The sequence below is a fragment of the Pygocentrus nattereri genome, chromosome 25 (genome assembly GCF_015220715.1).
Source record: "Pygocentrus nattereri isolate fPygNat1 chromosome 25, fPygNat1.pri, whole genome shotgun sequence".
Classification (NCBI taxonomy): Eukaryota; Metazoa; Chordata; class Actinopteri; order Characiformes; family Serrasalmidae; genus Pygocentrus; species Pygocentrus nattereri.
Genome location: NC_051235.1, coordinates 24,665,988 through 24,691,077, shown reverse-complemented (window position 1 = coordinate 24,691,077; position 25,090 = coordinate 24,665,988). Strand labels below are relative to the sequence as shown.

The window sequence follows — 25,090 nt, the reverse complement described above, 5'->3', positions numbered from 1 at the left end:
TGAGATAATTTTGCTTAATCGTATGTGATTAGAAAAAAGCATTTTGATCACATATGTTGTATGGAGCTGCAGCAAACATTCAATACAGTGTAACAGATTTGATGATTAAAATATCGGATAACAGCAGTTTGTTTATGAAGCTGAACACAGTACTTGACAGGCAAGTTCAAACAGCCCCAGCAACTTAGTCAGGTTTGCCAGATTGGACAGAATACCCCAGAATAGTATTTATGCTACAATAATTGTTTAATCGTTAATTGTTGATATTGTCCTATTACTGTAGTAATTTTAAGTAATAATAATAATGACCATGCAATTTTTTAAAGTTTCCATGTAATCATAAATGTTAAGCCCCTAACTAGTACTTTCCTTACTCTTACACAGTATTTAACAGTTTTCCGACATACATTCCGACAGTTTTCTTATACAGTTTTCTGACATACATCTTTTTCCTGTTTATCATGCGTCTCTCATCTGATTCTAACGCGTTTATTACTGCACTTATGCTAACATCAGTTATGTATGATGAAGGCCTCCCGAAGTGATGCCTTACTCAGTCTTTATGAGACATTGTTGCAAAAACCAAATATCACCCCAGCGAGGCATCATTATGTTGCCCTTCTCTGGCAGGTGGGAGACAGATAGCCCCCCTCTTTTTCGGGATGACACATGAAAGTGCAGTTTCTATCACGGAATGTGTCCTCGAGCCGCTCTCGTCTCTCTGGCTCTGAGATATTGCAGAGAGAAAACACGTTGAAATTCTCTCCATCTGCTGTCTCTCTGCAGAGCTCCGAGCCCACAGGGCTTCAATTAGCTGCACAACAGGAGGAAATAATCAGGGAGAAACCGAGCCTTCCACCACAGAGCTACAAATGTTTTATCACGTTATCTATTAAGATGTTATTGCGCGGCTTTCGCTGACAGATGTTCAAAGAGCAGAGGTTCTCGAAATGTGGTTTGTGTGGACTGTATTTTTGTGTTCTGCTGAAATATTAATCAATAATATGCTAATAAAATGCTAATATTAATCAATATAAAAACAGAAATTCTGAGTTCACTCCGATGCTATTAATGTTTCTATTTGAGCGACTTTCCTTCATACTTCATTCATTCACTCTTCCCTCTTCCTGTGTTAATATGCTAATGTATTGAAAGCACAGCCATTAGCACAACATTTGCATCTGTTTACCATTCGCCCCGGTCTAATGAAGACCGCTCCATGCTTCGAGCCCCCTTTGTACTGAGCTGATGGATGGGTTGAAGGCCTCCTCGGATAGGTGATGGAAATGACTGAATAAATAGCATTGTGGGATGCTCCTTTTCTCGGGGCCTTCTGCTGTCCTCCCAGTCTTTACCCTCTCCACAGCCCGAGAGCACTTGCTAATGTGCCGTGTTGTTAGCCGTCCACCATCATTGCATCCAGAGGCTAAATTATGGTGTTTTTTATTTTCATTTTTTTTTCAGCTCCAGTCTTAGTGCTGGCAGCAGAGCCGAGGGAGACTCTGGGTTTGGCTGTCAAACTGATAGGAAGCAAGCCTGTCAGGTTCACTTCCTTTTTATCCCTGACTGCTGTCAGGTTTCACCTGACACAAGGATTGAGAGTGAGAGAGGTAGAGAGAGAGGGAGGGAGAGTGAGAGAGAGAGTGTAAAACGTATAGTCCTAACCTAGTTGACTGCCTAGAGAAATGCTGTGACTCTTCGTCAATCACAAGTTCGGAACTGACACAGCAGGAAATGGATTCCTAAACTTTGTGGAATATACAAACTTGGGAAAGCCATGACCGTGCAGAATGACAGAAATACGCTCCGGGCGGCAGTGTGGAGCTGGAGTTGCACCATCAGGGTTATATGCTCCGCATGCATCTACATTTTAAGTGCGTAACTATGCATGACTGGGTATTTTTTTATGAAACAAATCAACAAAACAAGAAACATGCAAAATCAAACCACCTTTACACACCTTTACAACATCACAAAAACATGACACATTAATAAACAAGGTCAGTTAATGCTAACTTGATAATAATGCAGTAGTAACATATTAATAACATGTTATCATGATAAACTGTTTGCAGTTATTACAAATGTTTTATCATGTTGTCTATTAAGATGTTACATGCATAGCTTTTGCAGTCTAATGGTCAACAAAACTCAAATGAGCGTAATCTTTTTGTGCTATGCTAAAATGCTAATTGATAATATGCTAATAAAAGGTTAATGTCAGTCAAAAAAAGAAGCTTGGGTTCATCTTTGATCCCATTAACAATCCTATTCAAATTATTTTTCTTCATACTTCATGTATTCGTTTAAATTATTAACACCACTTTTTTTATGTTGGTAATGTCTTTTCCTAGTTTTCCTAATAATTATAGTGCAGGCTGAAGCCCTGCTGCTCAAGCACTGTATGTTGCTATGATAGAATCCACAGCCTATTTGGAAAATCTGGGAAATGATGGAATCTAAACTTATACAAAGGGCCCAGATGACCTACAAGGATCTATGACTAAAAACACATGTAAATGTAGACACCAAGGACAAATAATAAGTGCAGCTTTTAATAAATAAACCATAAATACATCTTACAGGTGCATTTACATTTGCAGTTTATGTTCCTATAGAAAAAAAATATAATGTACAATATCACAAACAAATCAACTAGGGCTCTTAACATTAACATGTTAATAACACAGTAGTAATACATTTATTAACATGTTATTAACATTTTGACTAATTTGTTTAATACTATTAATGCAGTTTCCCAGTTTGACCCTCCAGCTCATTCTGATAAGTGCATGCCGAAACCCAGCACACTGTGTGTTTTAGTCAAAGAATCTGTACATTCATCTGTTCATTCATTCAAATACAGCTTGCTAAAATTCTGAACAATTTTAGCAAATAAAACACATGATTAATCATGATTAATCACACAAAATAATGTAATTAATCACAATTTGATCACAAATTAATGTGATTAATCTTCAGTCATTTGAGAGCCCTAAAACAAAAGTTTAAGAAATATTTGGTGGAAATAGTAAATTCATTATTAGAGCTGCCATAGTTACTCAGTTTAACTTAGGCACTTGACTTAAAAAAAAATCAATTAAAGTTAAAAATCAATCAAGTCAAGTTGGTCCTCAGTCGGAAAAGGGTGGAATGCTCTGTCCAGGTCGGGAGTGAATTCTTGCCCCAAGTGGAGGAGTTTAAATAACTTGGGATTTTGTTCACAAATGAAGGAAGGATGGAGCGAGAGGTTGACAGGCGGATTGATGCAGCATCTGCAGTAATGCGGACCTTATACCGGTCCGTCATGGTGAAGAGAGAGCTGATCCAGAAGGTGAAGCTGTCAATTTACCGGTCAATCTATGTTCCGACTATCACCTTTGGTCGCGAACTTTGGGTAGTGACCGAAAGAACGAGGTCGCGGATACAAGCAGCCAAAATGAGCTTTCTCCGCAGGGTCGCCGGGCTCTCCCTTAGAGACTGGGTGAGAAGCTCGGCAATTCAGGAGAGGCTCGGAGTGGAGCCGTTGTTCCTCCACATTGAGAGAAGCCAGTTGAGGTGGTTTGGGCATCTGGTAAGGATAGCCTCTGGGCGCCTCCCTAGGGAGGTGTTCCAGACATGTCTGATGGGGAGGAGACCCAGGGAAGACCCAGGACACGTTGGAGGGATTAAATCTCTCGACTGTCTTGGGAACGCCTCGGTATCCCCCCGGAAGAGCTGGAGGAGATGGCTGCTGCCCCTGTGACCCGGACTTGGATAAGCGGATGATGATGGATGGATGGATGGATAGATGGAGTTTAAGTTTACCAGCATGCATAATAATGAATACGCTGTCGGAACTTTACAGGAGAAGGAAAAAACTTCCTCTAAATTTTAATGTATGTCAATGGAACCAGGCTTTTTTCCAAGTAATTTTGGGCCATTTCTTGTAGCATATTCATCATGAAATTTGCACACAATGTGAAGGGTAACAGGCTTTTTCAAGTTTTGTCAAAAACTGAAAAATGTTACGCTGGGGAGCAAGGAGGCGGACGCATATGCTGAGATAAGCGACTTTTATTAAGGGCAAATCCAGGGTTGTGGTCATAACAGTCCAGGTTCATATATCCAACACGGAGAGATCGCGGAACAGACATGACGAAATAAACACAGACTGAAGTACAAGACAGAGGCCGGGATAAGAAAACATACATCAAACAAAGATCAGCCAAAACAAAGGGCAAACACAGGGCTTAAATACGACACTGGGGAGACGAGGGACAGGTGAAAACTTGTTCCTGCAAGATGAAGACACTGAAGCTATGGACTGGCCCGCCCGTTCCCCAGACCTGAATCTGATTGAGCACATCTGGGACATCATGTCTCGCTCCATCCACCAACGCCACGTTGCACCACAGACTGTCCAGGAGTTGGTGGATGCTTTAGTCCAGGTCTGGGAGGAGATCCCTCAGGAGACCATCTGCCACCTCATCAGCAGCATGCCCAGGCGTTGTAGAGAGGTCATATAGGCACGTGGAGGCCACACACAATACTGAGCCTCATTTTGGCTTGTTTTAAGGACATTACATCAAAGTTGGATCAGCCAGTAGTGTTTTTTTCCACTTTAATTTTGTGTGTGACTCCAAAACCAGGCCTCCATTGGTTAATAAATTTGATTTCCATTGATGATTTTTGTGTGATTTTGTTGTCAGCACATTCAATACAGAACAAAGTATTCAATGAGAATATTTCATTCATTCAGATCTAGGATGTGTTAATTGAGTGTTCCCTTTATTTTTTTGAGCAGTGTATATATATATATATATATATATATATATATATATATATATATATATATATATATATATATATATATATATATAAGTATTTTGGAGTCAATAAAAGGCACGTGACAATCCTGTTCCTGAGATAATGCCCAGTGTGTGTGTGGTGGGCTTCCAAAGTCATAAGATAAGCGCCTCATAGACAGTAAATCGTACAGGTCCTCTATAAGCTCTATACAAGAAAAGAAAGGTCAGCCAAAGTCACTTATTTGTACTTAACTATTCCAATACTCACCATTTTATTGTCTTTTGAAGAGGATTCCAGGGCTGGGCTGTTCTCCTTTAGAAGCAGGCCTGTTTGATTGCAGGTTTGAGATTGCTCCTTTTTGCAGCCGGAGCTTATGACAGAGGCCCCAGGGCGTAATAGCAGCCTTTGCTGACAGAGAGCTTGTCCTCTCCTCAAGGAGAGCCTGGTTGTGTTTATTGGTTCTGAGTGTTACTGCTGGTCAGCGGGGATAATGACCATCCATCTTCCTCAGCTCCTTCTTCAAAGGGTGGCGATGGAGAACTGGGGAGAAAGGAAAGTTAATGTGAGGGGAAGGGCAGGTCAAGTGGACGCCCTAGAAACCCACAAACCACTGAGGTGGGAATGTAGCCAAAGGGGAAACTGAACACTGCTTGGTCTGGGAATCACAGTGAAGAAGGTGACCAACCAGGGAAGAGAATAGGAGAACATGTACATTTACCTTTATTCACTCTTATTGTAGAGCAGCCTGCAGAAGGTGGAATTCGTGGCAAAAAGTGGAAGTCAATACTCATACCAAGTACCCAGAAAACCAAACAAACAAACAATAAACACATGTTAAGGGTGTGTTTACCTCTGTAGTGCGATTCTCTCGGACTACAGCAAAGAAGTAATGATGCGTCGTTATATTTAGTTCTGGTTCACTTAGCATTTACACTGATATTATACATCAGATGAAAAAGATGTAAACAAAGTCATATATGGATAAAAAAATGGGCAGTTTTTTGATGATGTGCTTTTGGTGACATTAACTGGGATAATATCCAAATAACTCTCAGACCCATGCTGTACTCTGTGCATTACAGTTGTTTCCCATGACACCAAGCATGTGAAATCACTGTGAAACACATGGCCTTGAGAGTCTGATTTTATGAAACGTTGAAAACTTGGCACATATTATTGACGTCTGCAGTGATGTGTGTGTGTGGCATAATTTACCATTTTTTCAACATGCCTCAGACACATTTTAAACACAAACTCTCAAATCTACAATTACTGATTCAGAGCTTATAAGCAGAATATAATGGACACATGGACTTTTGCACAAACCAAAGAAGGTGTGTAGAAAACAGACATTGATTTGCTGTCTGCTCAAGTCATGGGCACACAGCATGACTATTAGTCTTAACAGATTAGAAAAGGCTTGTGCATCTCACTCTACCCAACAGATTTTTGCTGATTTTTATATATCAGATATTGGGGATCACACACTAAACAATTAGGGATCACACACTACTCAACTTTTAAGCTGTTGCTGAACCAAACACAACTCTCTGAACTCTCGCTAACTCTCACTAACTCTCACTAACTCTCGTGCTCTCCTGTTACTAGGAGACCCAAATAAACAAACATAGCACTGCTCCCTGCTGCTGCTGTTTTCTCTCCGACACTGAGAGAAGCACTAGGTAAATGTGTAAGTGAGGGTCATGGATTCGAAAATGTGATCAGTGTGGTGTTTGAATTGAATTTCAATTGTACATAAACTTAATTGTGCTTGTGCCTTAAACTCATCAACTCATCAAAAAGCTTCGCTCCACACGTCTGTTTAGATTGAGTCGTTGACCAGTTTACACTAGATTATGCTCAGAGTCAGGAAAAAACATCTGATAACCTCTGACTCGTCTGAAATGTGATTGGGAAGGCAAAAATCTGAGTCTGCACTCCTTACACACCACTCAATTCTCTGTCCAACTGTCGACTCCGACTGACCCAAAAATCTGCAGACTAGAGGTAACGAGAACAGACTTGGCCAGACTAAAAATCGGGCCTAATATCAGGGTAAAAGTCATGTAGTGTAACCCGGCCTTAGACATCTTTGGTCCATTTTGTGTTCCTATTTTATTCAGAAGTGGACAGAGGACTGACCGCCTCTAGGAATTTTGGCGTGCATTCAAGAGTTTGAATGGCGGCATTTTATCTTGTTCTAGCAAATCGCATTAACAGAGCAGAGTTTTAGTTGCACCAAACCTGCCAAATATGAACTTATCCTGAGAGGAGAAAACCATGCCATGGAAGAACCACTTTTTCTTCCCTAAGGCAGTGGTTCCACATTGTCCAGATTTTTCCTCTATTCATATGTGTTGCAAGTTGGGTTGGAGCACAGATGTAGACCATATGGGGAGGACTAGGTTGACAACTGCTGCCCTGAAGAACATTTGAGTTGATGGAACATTATTGTAAATGAATTTTGTATAGCAAAGATTTTCCATAGAGAGCTATACATCCAAACCAAGAACCGTTTAAAAATGTTTATTTTTAAGAATGGGCCACAGACCACAATTAAAGGAACTAAAAATAAGAGCAACAGCAACAACAACAGCAAAAAAAGTAAAAGTAAAATCCTTCCTCCTGCTGTTATCCACTGTTTCTTCTACAGTCTTGCCTGTTGTTCTAGTCCATGGGTACAGCTCTACAGCGCCTCATCCTCAAAGATCAATTGTTCGATCCTGATGTCCCCGAAACAGCTTCTTACTGATTGCTAATCATACACTCTTATTGACCCCCTACATACACTTCAAAAAGCTTCTGAACTGCATGAATGTTCTACTCTGGTAGGATGGAAATAACTAATTTTAAAAAGTCATTTAGAGAATAACAGTACACTGCAAGTCCTACATGTTCCTTGCGTTTTAGTTTTTTATACCACAAACATGCACTGTTCATTTTTACATGACTAGTTTTGAACCTTCCTTTGTCCCTTAGAATTGAACTATATTGGCTGTCGTACCACATACAGTAAACTGATATATGTAAATGACCTTTATTCTGATTGGCTGCCTTGTATTGTGTCTCATTCAAAAAGCAGCCCTGGCTACAACCCTGCCTGTAACTTCATGAAGTTACTAAACTGCTGAAGACTGAATAAGGGGAGTAACACTTTATTTTGAAGGCTATTTACAATACACAGGGAATTCTTAATACATGCATAAGCACTAGGTCGATCGGAACGAGGAACGATCCTCAATCGATTTATAAATGTCAAAAATCGATTTTCTAGATATTTAATGTATAACGGAATGTTGACGGAATGTAAAAGGCAGAACTTGGAAGTGAGTAAGTCTTCTAGTTCACTTGCCACATCGCATCCATTTGATTTATTAATAAAAGATATTGGAAGTAAATGCATTATGGATCGTTACAAATACTTTGCTCCTAAGTCCTAAAACAGTAAGAAAATAGAAATCCTGTATAGAAAAAAAAAGATGCATCGAGATGCATTGATAATTGTATTATAATCGCATCGCTGCCTTCTGTATTGTAATCGAATCATGAGGTGCCTAAAGATTCCCACCCCCAATAAGCACTAAATAAGACAAATAGAAATGTATAAAAATTTTAAATATAAAATTCTCATTTTAAAAAAGTTGGGTTTTCCATGATGCAGGACTTTTGCAACGCTACTAAGTACCTGTTTATTCCTGGCAGTTATTACATAGTCATCTCCGAACCTGATCTGCTCATATTGATTGGCTGTGGTATCTCTAGTATTTGATATTTTCATGGAGCTTGTGGGAGGTGTAAACCATTTTCTTGCTGCCAGCTTCACAACAGGTTAGAGAAAAAGCCTTTGTGTAGACCTCCATGGCAGATCATAAGAGCCAAATGAAAAGCACTGGTGGAATTGCCAACATCCAGCTGAGCCGAATCCATGGCAGACTCACAGAGAAAGTGCAGAGCGCTGTCTGATTGTGGTCCTATCACTTGATCAGGTAATTTGGAGCCTGAGCAGGTGTTTTCATACCCATCAGGGGGATTTACGGTGTGGGCAGGGAAAGACTTTTGACCACTATAAAGCAAGTGGAAGTCAATAACATCCTGAGGTCATGATTGAAGTTTACAGGGGAAAGTATGAGAAGTAACACTCTTTGGATTTGGTCTGGTTTAAGCCAGTTTTCTTCAGTTAATGACAACTTTGTTGAAACTTTAAAAATGGTAACTTAACAAGAGAAGGGAAAAAAATGTTCTTAAATCTTAATATGTGGGGGCAGTCATGGGCTGGAGGTTAGGGAACCAGCCCTGTGACCGGAAGGTGGCCAGTTTGATCCCTTAGCTGATAGTCCATGACTAAAGTGCCCTTGAGCAAGACACCTAACCCCCAATTGCTCCCCGGGCGCTGTGGATAGGGCTGCCCACTGCTCCAGGCAAGTGTGCCTGGAGCACTGCCCCCTAGTGTGTGTGTTCACTAGCGTGCATGTATGTGGATGTTTCACTGCACGGATGAGTTACATGCAGAGGTCTATTTTCACAGTGTGCAGACACAGTGACAAATGGTTGTGAATTCTATTCTATATATATTAACATAGAAAGATTTTATTCCAAGTTTTAGGCATGTGCATTCTAAATTTTAATTTCTGAGTATTTGTAAGAGGTAATGAATGTATATACAGTTGACCAAAGAGAAGGTAAAAACAGCTGAACTTTGGCCAAAAATAACTGTGCTGTAGGCTTATATTTTAATGTGGTAGCACTGGTATCAGCAGGCTAAAAACCCAGAAGCACAAACATTTAGCAGCAAAGTGAAAACATTTGAACGCATGTTTTAGTTTTTCAAAAATAGGCCAAGGCAAATAGAATAGATAGGTTTCTTTTTTCAGGAGAACCAGAGGCTGCCTCTTTTGATAACTTTAAAGCTATCCAGTACAAAGTTGCTGATGCTAATGAGGACTCATCATCATCGCCTGAACAAGGTCGTTTCTCCTTTAGTGGTCAATGTGCCGACATGTTTGTCAGTTGAACTAGGCTGGACCTAGTCAGTTGGACTAAATTATCTCTGCCTTCTCAGTCACGTCCTTAGCAATGGCCCAATCCCATTTCTTGTTTTTACCCCTACCCCTTGATTTTTGTGTCATCTTGCCAATTGAGTTACAGGGCGTAGTGGTGGTGTTCCCCTATGAATCCTATGGGGAAATCTCAAATAAAAGAACATTACTTCATTAACAGGCTACTAGTGCTGCTCTGTTGGCGACCCTGCCAGTCTGCAGTGATGGCAGAGGAGGGTAAAGTTCAGCTCCTCACTGCTGGGCTTTAGTTACATTTAGGGAATCATATCCTTTCAAAGAGGGAGGATACGATAACTATTTATTATCGCCCACCCTTAATTCTTTGGTGATATGAAGATGAAGTCAGCTATTAGTCAGCTTCTCATTCGAATTTTCCTGTTCCTCTTTAAATGGAGCAGCAGTTACATTCTGGTGTTTCAGGCATCAGTACTGATGGATAATTTAAGGTGTAATGGGAAATTTAGCTAGCTAGCTACCGAGACATTAGCATACTAATAGTGATTTATATGCTTGTTATGAAGAAAAGAGCCATAATAGATTGAAATACCATTAAATTACAATAATTCATTTTTTCTTTTTTTTCCATAACACTCACAGTGTACTTCTGAAAAAAACTCTGTTTGGAGGCCCATGTAGTCCAAACACTTCGCACTACCCCTCCATCTCAACAGATATTGGCACACCATACCCCTAGGCCTGAACATGCAAAAAGGAGGGCTAAGGCTAAGTGGTAGGCGTGAGGGGTGAAATGGGATTGCCCCAATGTGTCATATAGCAAGCTAATGTTCAAGCACTCATGTTTCATAGTAACAAAGTATAATATACATACATGCTCAAACAAGCAAATACAAGCAAAACAGACTGTTAAATCATAAGATCTATATTCACTGAATCATTACCATGTAAACGTCCTCTATCTTGCTGTGATGACAAGTAAAGAATACCCAAAGAGTGTTTTCAATATTAAAATACTACCACCATTAATTGTTTAACCCAGGCTTATTGCATGCTAAGGCTTATTAATCAGTACCTACATTATCCTCAAACTCACTGAGATACTGTATTATAGGTCATAGAAGTGTGTAATAAAACTTTGGGCCCACTGGCAGGCTGTGGCCTTTAAGGGGTTAACCAAGTGTGTGATTACTCCCGCATATCATTGGCAGTTTTGTGTGATTTCTCTTGATCTATTCATTATTAAATGAACACACAATGCTCTGGCACTTTGATGTTTTTTTTCACTGACTGAATTAAATAGAAAAACCACACAAAAATATGATCAAGATGTTTGGCCAGTGGCACAACCTCACTGATTTGCAGGTTGCATGGCCTTTTGAACATGAGCATTCACAAAAATAAAGGCTGCTGACTGATTTCTGGGGTCTAAACGGTCTTTTGTACCTGAATCAGTGACCTGTACAGGATGAAAAGACTTCAAAGACTTCTCTCCTTGACACAGAGTCAGGAGGATCTGATCTGAAGAACGTTGAAACAAGAAGTGGTGATGGCTTTGAAGCCCTTCCTTCAGCTCAGTGGCCTGATTTGTGACTGTTGATTTCTGTGCTTTCGCCAAGAAATTAAAGTGTGCAACCAAAAAGAAGCACAAGAAGAAACATTCAGTGCAATCACTTTCCATAGTGAAGGGGTGCAAGCAGCTTCTGCAGATTCTACATCATTATTTCTCTCGGCTAAGTGGTTGTCATGGGCTACCATGCAGATATTAGTTCTTTACTGCTGAGGCAAAAATGGCTATGTCTAGCTTTTTAATCTAGTCTTTTCTCTTAACAGTGTAATTACTCAGTTTATGATATGTGAAGATGATCTAACAAAGTTGAAATTCAGTTGCCTTACATTGTTATTCTAATGAAATGAATCAGGAATAACCCCAGTTTAAAATATGCTCCAGTTGCCAATCCTGTCCAGTTCAGTTCCATTCGCTCACATCACATCAAAAAATAAAGGCATCGTTGTGCTTATTTTATGTAGTGACACACTTTTTAAGGGGTTCTTCAAATCAAGTTAAATCAAATCACGTTTATTGTTACATCACATTTCTTAGGTGCGTTCCCCCCTTATAGAATTTAAATACTATATATAGATAGATAGATAGATAGATAGATAGATAGATAGATAGATAGATAGATAGATAGATAGATATCAACTTTGAATATACACATATACATGATATACACTAATATTGCACTATTCCAATATACAGTAATGTACAGTAATAAGTTATGAAATAAAACTATGAAATGTGCTGTTGTACGCCTTCCATATGTGCAGTTAGTCTGAGGTAGATAATAAATGAGATGCAGGTACTCAGGGGATGGTACACGGATAAAGAAATCTTCCAGATTGTACAAGATGTGGATAAAAGATGTACAAGATGTCAATCTATATGTGTAAGTACAGATTTGCTAGATTAAAGGTGCAGTATGTTCAGAGTGAGTCTGTAGGTGTGTATGAGGTTTAGACTGTTTTTGATGCAAAGCTATAGCAAAACTACTTTTGGTTCCAACAGAAACTTTTTAAAACATGATTTTTTTTCAAGAATTATTTTGGCAAACTGTAAAGAACCTTCACATAAAGTAAAGGCTCTATGCTAATAATTAGAGGCATGCTTTGAAGCTAAGAACCATTTAAAAGTGTTCATACACTTCAAGATGGTTCTTCAAGAGTTCTTTAGTATAGCCTATGTAGAACCGTGAGCTTTATATAGAACCGTTTCATGCTTAAATAGTTCATTTATTCTTTGCATGAATAAATGGTTCCTCAGATCGGTGGAGAATGTGTTGTATATGGTTCTATGTAGAGCCTTTAAAAAATGGTTCTATATAGCAACAAAAAGGGTTCTGTTATCATTACAATGTCAAGCTGATAACAATAGGACAACCCTTTTTGGTGCTTTCTAGAACCATTTTCAAAGAAGTTCTGCATAGAACCATACACAACACATTCTCCATCAATCTCATCCTCATCACAATATGAGTTTCTATACTCATATCATTAAGAGTTATAATGACAGAGCAATGTAAAATGTGTGAAGCAGTAGCAGCTGCCATCACAACAAACATGCATCACCATAAAGAGCTTTTTATGGAATTTAATTAAAAAATATATTATTTGTTTTGAAGGTATATATGCATGCAAAATGTGAGCTTTCCCAAGTCACATGATTCATTTTTACTTTTTTTTTATTTTTACTTGTGCACATTTTAATGCACAGATACTGTTTATGTGCTAAATTTAACATATCGGGGAAAAAAAAAACGTCGCCTGTGCAAACATTAAGGCATGTTTTATATTTTATGTTCACAGTAAAAATGATAAAAGTTTGCTCCCTGTAGAGAATGTGTATTTAATCTGCATAGGGGTGTTAACAATTTTGCGAACGATTTTTCTAATAGCTTTACAGTGCAGAAAAATATACCTACAATTCTAATGTAAATGGCTATTTGTGTTTTCTTGCTTATCTTTTGCACTTTGCACGATAAAACCAAGTCTCTGAATGTTACACCTATGATACGTGACATAATGTACTCTTCAGGAAGACAACACTAGAAACCAACAACAAAACTAATTTCTTTGAAATTTGATCTATGTGTAACTGAAATTGTGAGTCATTGAAGATCGATGTTCTGGTTTCTCGTGTTAAACTGTTTTCTTTCTTGTTCAGCCACAGAGACCTGAAACCAGAGAACCTGCTGCTGGATGAGAAGAACAACATTAGGATAGCAGACTTTGGAATGGCTTCTCTGCAGGTTGGAGATAGTCTCCTGGAAACTAGCTGTGGGTGAGTCATACTCTGATAGTGGCTGCCGTGTAGCTCCGTCTCCATGGCGAAACAATCCATACATTTGCTACCTGATGTCAGTAGATGCCTGAGATTATATATATAGAGATAGTAAAAGGGCAGTCAGAGCTTCAGAGCCTGTCACCATAGTGATTTAACAGGTGTTAATGTCTGCTGTGGCCTTGTAAACTTTCTCTACCACTCTCCACCACAGTTCACAAACACTTAGACCACTATAAACCGACGAGTCAAGGGGCACAAATGCAGTCAGTGTCCACTAAAGGGTCGTTTGGCTGATAATGCTAGCCTACATTGAGGTTCTACAGATTTTTCAGCATTGGCATCCTGCTAATAAAGCCAAATTTTGTATTAAACAAAAGACTGCATTCAGGAATGTGATACTGCATTGAAAAACCACCAAACACACTGTCTTGTGCTAATAGAAGACTTAAGTGAGAGTCAGGATTAATGTAATTTACCTGTTTCAACGTTGTTATGAAGTTTATGGCTCATTTTCTATTTATCCCTGCTGTTGGAACCAAACTTCATATCTCCAAAAGGGTAACTTTACAGGAGAAGGAACAAACTTCTTCTTTTAATGGAAGTTAATGTAGAAATTATTTATTCCAAGTAATTTTGGAGCATTTCTGTTGGTCCATTCATCATGGAATCTTAACACATTGTAAAGAACAGCTGGCGTTTGAAATTATGTCGAAACATGTATGACAAACAGAGATATGAGGTTTTGTTCTGCCAACAGCGTCATATTAAAGTAAACCTGAAATCAAAATGTGCACTGTTTTTTATCTTGTTAGCTTATGCTGCTAATCATATTTAGCACAATTCGTCAAGTAATCGACTTTTGTCTTCTGATACACCACCATGCGCCACTGGGTGGGAAAAATAATAATAACCACTAAGATCATATGTCACCGCCTACTCCCACCACCTCCACTTAATGCTTAGCCAGCTCAGAGTCCCTCCCTGATACTGTGTTTCACTCAGGAAACTGTTGTGATCTGTTTCATTTTGACCTTGTTAAATGATATTGACTGATTTTACAGGCTATCAAAATGTTTAGTTTCTTAAAATCGGTATCAGTATAGGTGACTAGGTGACTTACACTAGCCTTTAAAAGTCTGGAGTCACTTGCCAGATTAATTATCGCTGCTGTTTTATTCAGTAATAACCTATACAGTCTAGGCTGCAGTACTGTAAGCTACACAGCAGTAAGATGTTTTGTTTAATATTTATTCAAAATATTCAAATGTTTTTTGGGAACAATACGACGTTATTAAATGATAAACAATATATTGTGATTGCAGTAATTAATTGATGAGTTATCTATGTATGATTGGATCACCACATTTTAAATGCAAGGCATTTTGGATATTAATTTTATTATAACTATATTCTCCAGTGTTATACAGTCCTCCTCACTATTATCGTTCTGGACACATTTCAAATGTCTTTTGCAGCTTCTTTATTACTAATTAGTTGGAATTAGTTGAAAGTTAAAGGATACTACCATCATAAAAATACAACAGATGTTTTTATATTATTGAAAAGATTTGAAATTGTGATTCCATGTGTTATTGTATAATTGATAACATATAATTTTCATATTGGCCTTAGGATCAATCAGTCTCCAAATGCTAACTATTTACACACTGTTATAGTATTTGTATATAGTTTGAATCAAGATTCAGATCACTGGTTTAAACATCTAAGTCCTTTGGTGTGAATAGCATGTGACATGATTTAAGGGCTACTGGGCTAAAAAAAGGCCTTGTGTACATAGATGCTGTAGAAGGCCCTCGCCAGCAAACCAGTGAGATCCCACTACCTGATTTTCCTAGTCAGTGGACCACTTGGCAGATTACCAGCTGTAAAGCTGTGCTTATCTGCATGCATCAGGGAAAATAGCCAGTCCCGAGGCTAAATGTGACAGCAGAGATAAGTGAAGGACTGGGTCATGGCTAATAGACAACAAATACCCACAAGGGCTTTCCCTGAGGGGGCCGATGGAACCTGGACTGTTTAGTTATATTTTTTGTATTGCCTATTCTTTGTATGGTTATCTGTCCAGACCTCACAAGTCCATTTTACAGATGATCAGCATTGTATCAAAGGAAAAATCAAAGTTTCTGCTAATCAGAGCATGTATTCAATCAGCTCTCGGTGACCAAATCTTAATCTTAGTTTCATATCTGTCCTATATTAAAGCTTTGCCTCATATGAACATTTGCTAGCAGTAGCGATGCATTTCGATGGCACCGGCATGCTGTGATTATTGATTGTCCCCTCATGGCCAGCTGGCCCATCTCTAAGCGTAGATATGACAGTTTTTAATTAAACACATTCATCTTTAGCCTCCTCGCGCGCTGTCTGGTTGACACAAATGTATTCTGTTTACCACGGCTAATGGACTTGCATTGAATATATTTAAAAAAAAAACGGCAGACCTTTTACACATGTACACAGCACGAGGGACTCGAATGTGCACCATACACTGCTTTTGTTCGTATCTGAATTGGTTTGGTGAATTGACCCAGTTTTGAAATTGGCAATTGACTTTTCAAGCTAGTGGCTTTGCTGGATAGTTCAGCATAAGGCAACTGCAATGTAGCCAAATAACCTTATACAACAGAGTTTATGGATTGTAGAAGGAAGTGTTTATAACCTGGTTACCAGAAGAGTCCACAGCTAGCAGGCTAGCACGATACTGTCACTAGTCAAGCTGTGATAGCATTGCATTTGTCCCTTAAGTGCTTTTAGGGGAGCTGGTGATTTAGTGAGCTAATAAACTCAGTAACAACATCAAAGAAAGCTTTCTTGGCAGCCTCTCATCTCTCAGAGGTGCAAGTGCAGTTCTGCAGACAACACATTAGCGAGCTAGCTACTTTTAGCTCAAGGCCGACCGTCGCAGAGCAGAGAGACCGCGCTAAAGTGACAAAGGCAGGCGAAGATAAAAGCGAAAAGTTGATTCCCTTTTTTTTCTTTTCCCTCCTAAGCTCTCCTCCCTCAAGTCAGACCAACAGCAGAACCGGCAAAGGAATCTCAGGAACTATTTCCTTCAGCCAGCTAGCAAGCCCCGTCTAAATGAGTCATTTCTTTCCATCACGCTCATTTCAGAGAGGCTTAAGCACCCCCTGCGGCTTCCCTGATTTACCACGTTAATCCTCCCTCATGTCCACGCGCACACACACATTTACAACACCGTCACCACCCGAGCAGAGGGAAATCGCAAGTGTGTGTAATTCCTGTTTCTGGAGTGTACAGTAGAATGTGGTTGTGGAAGTGGTTTGGGTTTTCCGACTTGGAGTGCAGAATCTATTCACAGAGCCTTGATGTGCTGCAGTGAAGTTTATTTTTGGAGTGAAGCTTACTTGGGTTACTATGGAAATGAAATAAATGAAAAAAGAAGAAATAAGTTTAACAAATTGGGGGAAAAAATAAATAGAAATGGTAACTTTTACTCAGGACACAGGAAATAACTGCTTATTTTTTACTCAGAAAATCAACAAAATGTAATTTGAGTATATATAATAACTTAAAGGTAAATAACAGTAAAAAAGTCAAGATGTTTCCAGTGTTAATGTCTGCACTTTCAAGCAACTAGTGTATTATTTCTGTCTGAACTGCTGTTTATTGATATTCTTTAGGTCTGCATTTAGAAAGGTTCCACCCATACACAGTGCAGGCAACCTGCATTCTGCTGAGATGATTCTATATGCATGCAGCTTTGTGCACATGGTGCCAACACACATCTTTTAATCTGCAGTATTAATTAGTTTATAAGTTTTGATGAAAAGCAGTCTCTGCTTATGTGATGTGAGATGGCTAGAGAATACATTACCTATCATTCGGCATTCATAGCTATGTAGTAATGATGATATGATAGCACATAATGTTTTCCCTTTAAGTAAGACACCATTGCTGCAATTTCTGAGGTGGTTTTGTGAAAAATGTTGATTTAATTAGTATGCTTTTTGACATGGCATTGCTTGCTTACTGCAAATTGACTGCATTTGCATATATTTCCATAATGCAATATGGCATGTGCAATCAGGGGACACCTATTTACAGCAGACACGTTTTGCATGGCTCCTGCGAGGCTAACACGCAGCTTCATTTGACAGTGCTGTCAAACTGAACTGTCCATAGCATAATGCGTAAATACATTAAACAATCCAGACAGTTATTGGGCTACAGTTTTACAGACCTCTAGCAGGAAGTCATTAAAATCTAATGTTACATTATTGGATCATTCAGCAGAGTCAGAGGAAGAGCAGTGGGTATAGCACTCCTCACTGGCAGAGGAGCCAATCAACTATTAGGAAGAATAGACCAGTGATATTAAGGGAGTTCTAGGTTTCTTTGTATAGTTGCAGATATATATTGGTGTAAAATTAATATTATACATGAATTTTGAACACAAATTAACTGCAGAATTGATTTTCCAATTAATCTTGCTAAATTCCTAAAGGGGACATCCACCTATTTTTCAAAATTCCCCCAAAAAACCCCAGTATTTAACCATTAACAACACAGTTCTTCTAAGCTGCTTCTCCTTTTGGGTCACGGGGGGTGCTGGAGCCTATCCCAGTGGTAATCGGGCGGAAAGCAGGATACGCCCTGGACAGGTCACCATTAACAACATTACATATAAATTCAGAAGGCTTGTAGGTTCACTGGTCATTTTGGGTAGCAAATCAATTGTCTACATTTGTGTTGTAGGAATCCTGATCCCTGGTTCGTATCACGCCAAACCACTGTCATTGAATTACTTTGTTTGCATCTCTAAGGCTGAGGTCTTCAGAAATTTTGAAAAATAAGTGGAATTTCTCTTTAAGGATAGTAAAAGGAACTAAAAGAATCCAATATGGAATGTTAGTGTATCGAGGAAGCGAGGGGTCTTGGATACTGAAAAAAGTACTTCTTTGAACTGAATTAATTTATGATTCATAATTAAAATTATCACAAATTGTACTTCCTTTTGGCGAATGTGTTGTTGAAATATCTTAAATTCTTGTGGAAATAATGTACACATTTGAATCCAGACAAAACTCCTCCTTCCATTGATTTTTCATTTACATTTTACATTTACAGCATTTAGCAGACGCTCTTATCCAGAGCGACTTACAAGAAGTGCTTTGTCATTCTAGAGAAAGTATCTTTGCTAGTTACCAATAGCTTAGAGAAAAAGACAGACCTGAGCTCAGATACTGCTAGAAACAAATATGTCACTGCAAACAGAGTTGAACGCAGAACTCTGTGCCATTCAATGCAATACAATAACAATAAGATACAATACAATAAATAAAATAAGTGCAGCTTATAGATCAATGCTCATTTAAGTGCTGTGTAAAGAGATGAGTCTTCAGTCTATGCTTGAAGACAGCAAGAGACTCTGCTGTTCGGACAGCCAGTGGGAGTTCATTCCACCACCTGGGTGCCAGTACAGAGAACATTCTCGACGCTCGTCTTCCGTGCACCTTGAAGGATGGCGGGTCAAGCCGAGCTGTACTCGAAGCTCAAAGGGCTCGTGGTACAGTTCGAGATTTTACCATTGCCATCAAGTAGGTAGGGGCTGGTCCATTTTTGGCTTTGTAGGCCAGCGTTAGGGTTTTAAATCTGATGTGCGCAGCTACAGGAAGCCAGTGAAGGGAGCGCAGCAATGGGGTGACGTGGCTGAACTTGGGCAGATTGAAGACAAGTCGTGCTGCCGCAATTTTTCAAAATTCCTACATCAATAAATCAGTTTTTTGTAATTTAGAGTATTTTGAAATATATTTATTTATTATTTTACATACTACCCAAATTGACCACTGACCTATAAACCGAGTTTATATTTAATGTTACCATAGAAAAAATCTGATAAAATGGGGACTGTTTTACCTTACAACGCTCTGCAGGCTCTCTTTTTAAAAAATGTATATAAGGGAGAGAGTGGCCACATGATAAACACCATGATGACTGCGAATATAGTCTTTTATGTTTATATGTATAATATAGTAGAATTGTAGGCAAAAACTACCTGTTTCTTCTCCTTCAATAACATGATCTCTTAGTGCTGCCACATTGATTGTCATATAAGATCATTATCTAATAAGGCCAAAAATGTTATAAAACAATTCATTTTGAACAAGAACACACATGAATAGTAATGCACTTCACTCCTTTCATTGTTAATCTGAAGCAAATCAATTCTAAGCATTTCCATAATGATCTGAATTACAGACTGAATGTGTGTGGGCTCGCTCTGAAACGATCACAGTGCAACCAACAATAAAGGCAGCATGGAGCTTCTTTTACACAGTGATAGAAAATACAGTAGAACTCAGAAAGCTGCAGTTTCACATGCTGATCCATTTTATTGCCCAACATGGACATGAACTTGTCATTGAACTGATCTGTGGGCAGATTTGAAAGAGTTAAAGGGGACTTAACTGTGAATGCATTGCTGATTGTATGTTAGCTAAGATAAAGTTAAACTGGAATAGTCAGTCACTCTCTCTTTCTCTCTCTCTCTCTCTCTCTCTCTCTCTCTCTCTCTCTGTCTCTCTCTTGCTCTTGTTCATTTTAGCTCTCCACACTATGCCTGCCCAGAGGTGATTAGGGTAAGTGTACTCTCACAGCCATCTCTTCTAATGGTGCTCTTAGTCTAGCCTGCCCTCTAACCATCTCTCCCTTTCTCTCTCTCTCTCTTCTTTTCTCTCTCTCTCTCTCTCTCTCTCTCTCTCTCTCTCTCTCTAACACACACACTCTCTCTCACATTCTCACTCTCTCTCTCTCTGTCAGGGGGAGAAGTATGATGGCAGGAAAGCAGATGTTTGGAGCTGTGGGGTCATTCTCTTTGCACTTTTAGTGGTAAGTGAAGCTTTAACAAAGCTGAGATGTTCTTCTGTATCACACTTTGTCATTCTGCCATTCTGTCAGAGATACAACCTGTTCATTCCTCATGAACCAGTTAGATTTTTGCTATACACTCATATAGAGTTGTTTAATTACATAATTATAACACTACAATTACATTTTATTGCATGGCAACTATCTTGTGAGATATGTAGTGAATATATATATTTTAGTGACTGACTGAAGATCAGTGTTTCAGCGTGTCAGCTAATGTTTTGAATAGCAGAGTACTGTGTGCTCTCAGTGAGTGATTATATGGACGTATAGGTCGTCAAATTACTTGTGTGTGTGCATGTATGGTGGAAAAGATTTATGAACTGGTACGTTAATTACATTTGTGTAATTTATATGAAAAGGCCAATCAACATTTTTCAGGAGGTGTAAATGGGAGCAATGAAAAAGCACCTACTGTAATGCCACGCCTGCATACAGTCATATCAAGTTACATGCTCTTATTATTGTTTATATTAACTGTGCTTTCCAAGAAATTTGAAAAAAATATACTAAGATGTCAGCATGCAATGAAAATCATCAGAAGAATTGATTAAATAAATGACCTGTTCGAGTTAATGTTTCTATTTCCTTCTATTGCTGTAGGAGTTGAGTATAGAGTAATAAATAAGGCACTGAACTGAGACTGGGTCCACTCAGTCGAGCCTGAGAGAAAGATATTCTGCTATTATGGGTTTTAGCAGTCTTTCCAAAGTGCCACTGCGATATCTCTTGACCCTCTGAATCATCTTTATAATAGAAATGAAGATGGAGAATCCTTTGTTCTCCCTACTAAGCACTTTATGCAACTACCTACTTACTGTTGAATCTTTCCTTTATACAGTTGAAGGTCCATAGAGGGAATTACTGTATCCTAACTTACATTAACTGTCATTGCTCACTTGTTCTGCTTGTCTTACTTTCACTGAGGCAGATAGATCTTTCCAACATAGATTTCCCCCTCAAATAAAAGCTTGCGATTATTGCAAATCTGTTCAACAAATGAACAAATGCAGTTTTAACATGTTTAGTGTAATATTGTTGACTTTCTGTGCTTTTGCTGATATTACATAGCTATGCACATTGGTTATTCATATCCAATATCCAATAACATAGTTATTACATGAACTACATTTAAATCCAGGGCTGTTCTATGTACAAACACAAATGTGGTCTGACTTGGAAGTTAAGAATCTCTACCTTAGACAGGATTTTTCAATGAGCTATGAGAGAAATAATATTATACTGTAACATTTCTTTGGGTACTATTCTGCCTTACATCATCCTGCATGTTTCTCTCAAACAAGAACGGCTTTTTGACTAAACCTTAGCGCAAAACTGTCGTAGAACAATGTCCCAGGCATCAGTCCACATAACCATTTTATGTAATAACGTCGTGTAAAGTTGCTCTGGCTTAAATGACAGGAATTGAATGTGTAATTGAATTTTTATTCCAGCTTTTCATCCTCAGATCAGTTCCCTGCTCTCCTGATCTCAGAGGCTTTGGCCTAACCCCATGGTTTGGGCCCTGCATGATCACTATCTGGCTCACAGCCCGCGCTGCACCCAAAGCAGCTGCTCCACCTTGATTACAAACCTGATTGATTCCTTTCGCCGCTGCTGTATTTGTATTTTCCATTATTCCTGTACTTCACAAAACAATCAGTTCTCCTCAGAAACAAAAGCAGCTTCTCCAGGATCTCTCCACACTCTACTCTAAAGGCTCTGCATTCAAGCTGGAATTGCTTTCCTGCTGTTTTTTTTTTGTTTTTTTTCTCAGTCATCTGTTTTCTTTTTTCTACTGACGGCGGGTGCCAGCGTTAGCCTGATTACATCATCTGTTACACAGGCTGCCCATCCATCACGTCTGTATGTCGTCTGAATCATTTATCAAAAGTCTCTGCTGGGTCAGAGGCCTGGTGAGCCAAACTGACATAAAAACAGTATACAGTGAACATCCTTTTCTTTATACACAGTGCTAGTCAAAGGCTTGGAATCACCTACTCATTCCTGGCTTTCCTTATTTTAACTATCGCCCCATTTCATAATAATAATAAAGACATCAAAGTAATGACGATACAATATGATACTGACGTGACAACATGCTGAGACCTTGTTGGCTGCTGAAAACTACTTGTTGCTACTGTCTTTAGCTTGTACTGTTGTTTAGCATGTTGATAGTTTTAGTATAAGAGCTCCTCTGTTCTGTGTGTCAGGGTGCTCTGCCATTCGATGACGACAACCTGAGGAACCTTCTGGAGAAGGTAAAGTTGGGAGTGTTCCACATGCCTCACTTCATCCCTCCAGACTGCCAGAACCTGCTGAGGGGCATGATTGAAGTGGACGCAGCCAAAAGACTCACGGTCAGTAGGCCTACCGCACAGTGTCAGTCATATTTCAACCATTTAATTGCTTTGTTTACATCTTACAGTTCTACTAGACAAAAAATCACACAGTACTAGCCTGGTTAGTATTGTTACTGGTACCAATTTTGAGGCCAAAAAGATTCTAATAATAAGGTTTAGTTAAACAGTGTTTTATTGACATGTTTAGCAGTTCTCAACTCATGTCTTAAATAACATAAATATTGAAATACAGGGGTGGAGTTACATAGAAATCTTTCTGGTTTTGGTTTTGGTTAGTTAGCTATTGAGTAGCAGTTCAGGAGGCATGCAGTCATCTCAGATTATGCATCATCATCTGAAGATTGGGATGCTGTTACCAGTATTTTTGTAGATACTGAGAAAAAAACATTGAAAAAGCCATTGTTGGCTGACTGATATTGGTTGAGCTCTAGTCTATGCAATGATTTTTTAGTTAAAGCAGAATTCCACCATTTCTTTTCTTAAAAAAAACTGCACAGTTCAATTGTTGAGATGAAAGTCATTCAGAGTGGTGATGATAGGAACCCGGAGTACACACCCATTCTCAGCAGGGTCTCCTGATGTCTACAGTGCAAATTTAGAAATTTAATTCACTATCCAAAACCACCAGTGAACCTACATGTGTCTTCCCAGATTTTATGTGGAATGTTGATAACGGTGAAATAGTGATAAATCAGATAAGTTTTCTTGTGCATTTTGCCTTGCATGTTTTTCCATGAATAGCTTTTAAAAATAGGTTTTAGACCAAAAATCTATCTCAGAATTATTGTAAATCATGCAGCACATCCATAACTGTTTTGTATAATATCGTTCTCCAAGGTAGCTTTTGAGGGCATTAAAAAGTGAGGGGCATTAAAAGCTTTGAATGTCTGGTTTCCATGACCACCAGTGTGATAGTTCTGACACTAGAGTTTCTCTGCAATGGAGCAGTTACTGTAAACCACTCTGACTCGTTTTACATGTTAATGATCAAATTATATGGAAATTTTGAAAAGTTGGTGGAGTTCTGCTCTAAAACAATGGAAACCATTTTTCCATGACCTAAGCCTGCTCAGGGTGTCTGGTTTGAATGCAGCTGACAGGGAATAAACTGAGTTGTAGTGTTTCCTCTTTCTAATGGAAAATCTCTGTGTTCAGTATTAAACGCATCACAGTAACTGTTTCCTAACATCTTTTTTTCTTATGTTGGTTCCATGAAAGACCCCCAGGTGGTGACAGTAGAGAGCACTCTACACACCCAGTCTCAGCAGGGTCTTCTGACACACACAGACACTCAGTGTGGTTCTTCAGACATGTGCAGTGCGTTAAGCTGATTTCTAGTAAATGAGTCCGGGTTCAGTAGCTCGTCCGTATGGGCGCTGTCACTTCAGGTCAACATACAGCAGAACTAATCCAATTCAGCCTGTCTGTGGGGACCCCACACATCATACTCTCGTTCTCTCCCCTTGAATCTTTGCCTCTCTCACCCACCCCCCCCCACTTCTCTCTCTTTCTATCTCTGTCTCTCTCTTCGTCTCTCGCATGGTTGAGTGGCCAAGGGTTTAAGAGCTTATCTTAATACCAGCTCTTTGAAATGTCCCTGTCCCTCAGCTTTCTAGTAAAAAATCAAACAGTCTTCACAGACTACATCTCACTGATTGGAAACAACAGCTCCTTGTCTGTGAGGTAGCCATGAAGAAAGAGAAAGCCTGCCAGGGGTGTTCTTGTTTGTCCGTTACCAAACCTGAAGTCTTTTCTGTCACTGGAACGACTTATTCAGGGACAAAAATATGAATGTATTATACTTGTGCTTATAATTGTTAATTTTTATATATTTATTATTAAATATATATCAGTATTCTTTTCTGATACTAATTACAGTGGTCTGAATGTCTTTGAATGCAATGACATATTCATAGCCATGTGCAAATGTTTGAACACCCGTGGTCCACTTGCATTGTCTTGTTGATTTTCTAAGTGTAAGTAAGTTACACAAACACACACACACACACACACACACACACACACACACACACACACACACACACACACACACACACACATATATATATGTGTGTATATATATATATATATATATATATATATATATACATATAAATTGTGTGCTTAAATTTGCAGTAAAATGCCATATTCTCTCTTTACATGATGTGTTA

The 25,090-nt window shown here is 38.9% G+C and overlaps 1 protein-coding gene across 5 annotated transcripts in view; it reads left to right on the top strand.

Moving 5' to 3' along the window:
- brsk2b (BR serine/threonine kinase 2b) overlaps positions 1-25,090 on the top strand; it is a 216,620-nt gene that overhangs the window by 147,244 nt on the left and 44,286 nt on the right. For all 5 annotated transcript variants that reach the window (XM_037534709.1, XM_037534707.1, XM_037534708.1 and 2 more), the window contains exons 5-8: positions 13,528-13,644; positions 20,234-20,267; positions 20,449-20,517; positions 22,770-22,916. In XM_037534709.1, the coding sequence (XP_037390606.1) occupies positions 13,528-13,644; positions 20,234-20,267; positions 20,449-20,517; positions 22,770-22,916 (367 nt within the window). The remainder of the gene's footprint in view (positions 1-13,527; positions 13,645-20,233; positions 20,268-20,448; positions 20,518-22,769; positions 22,917-25,090) is intronic.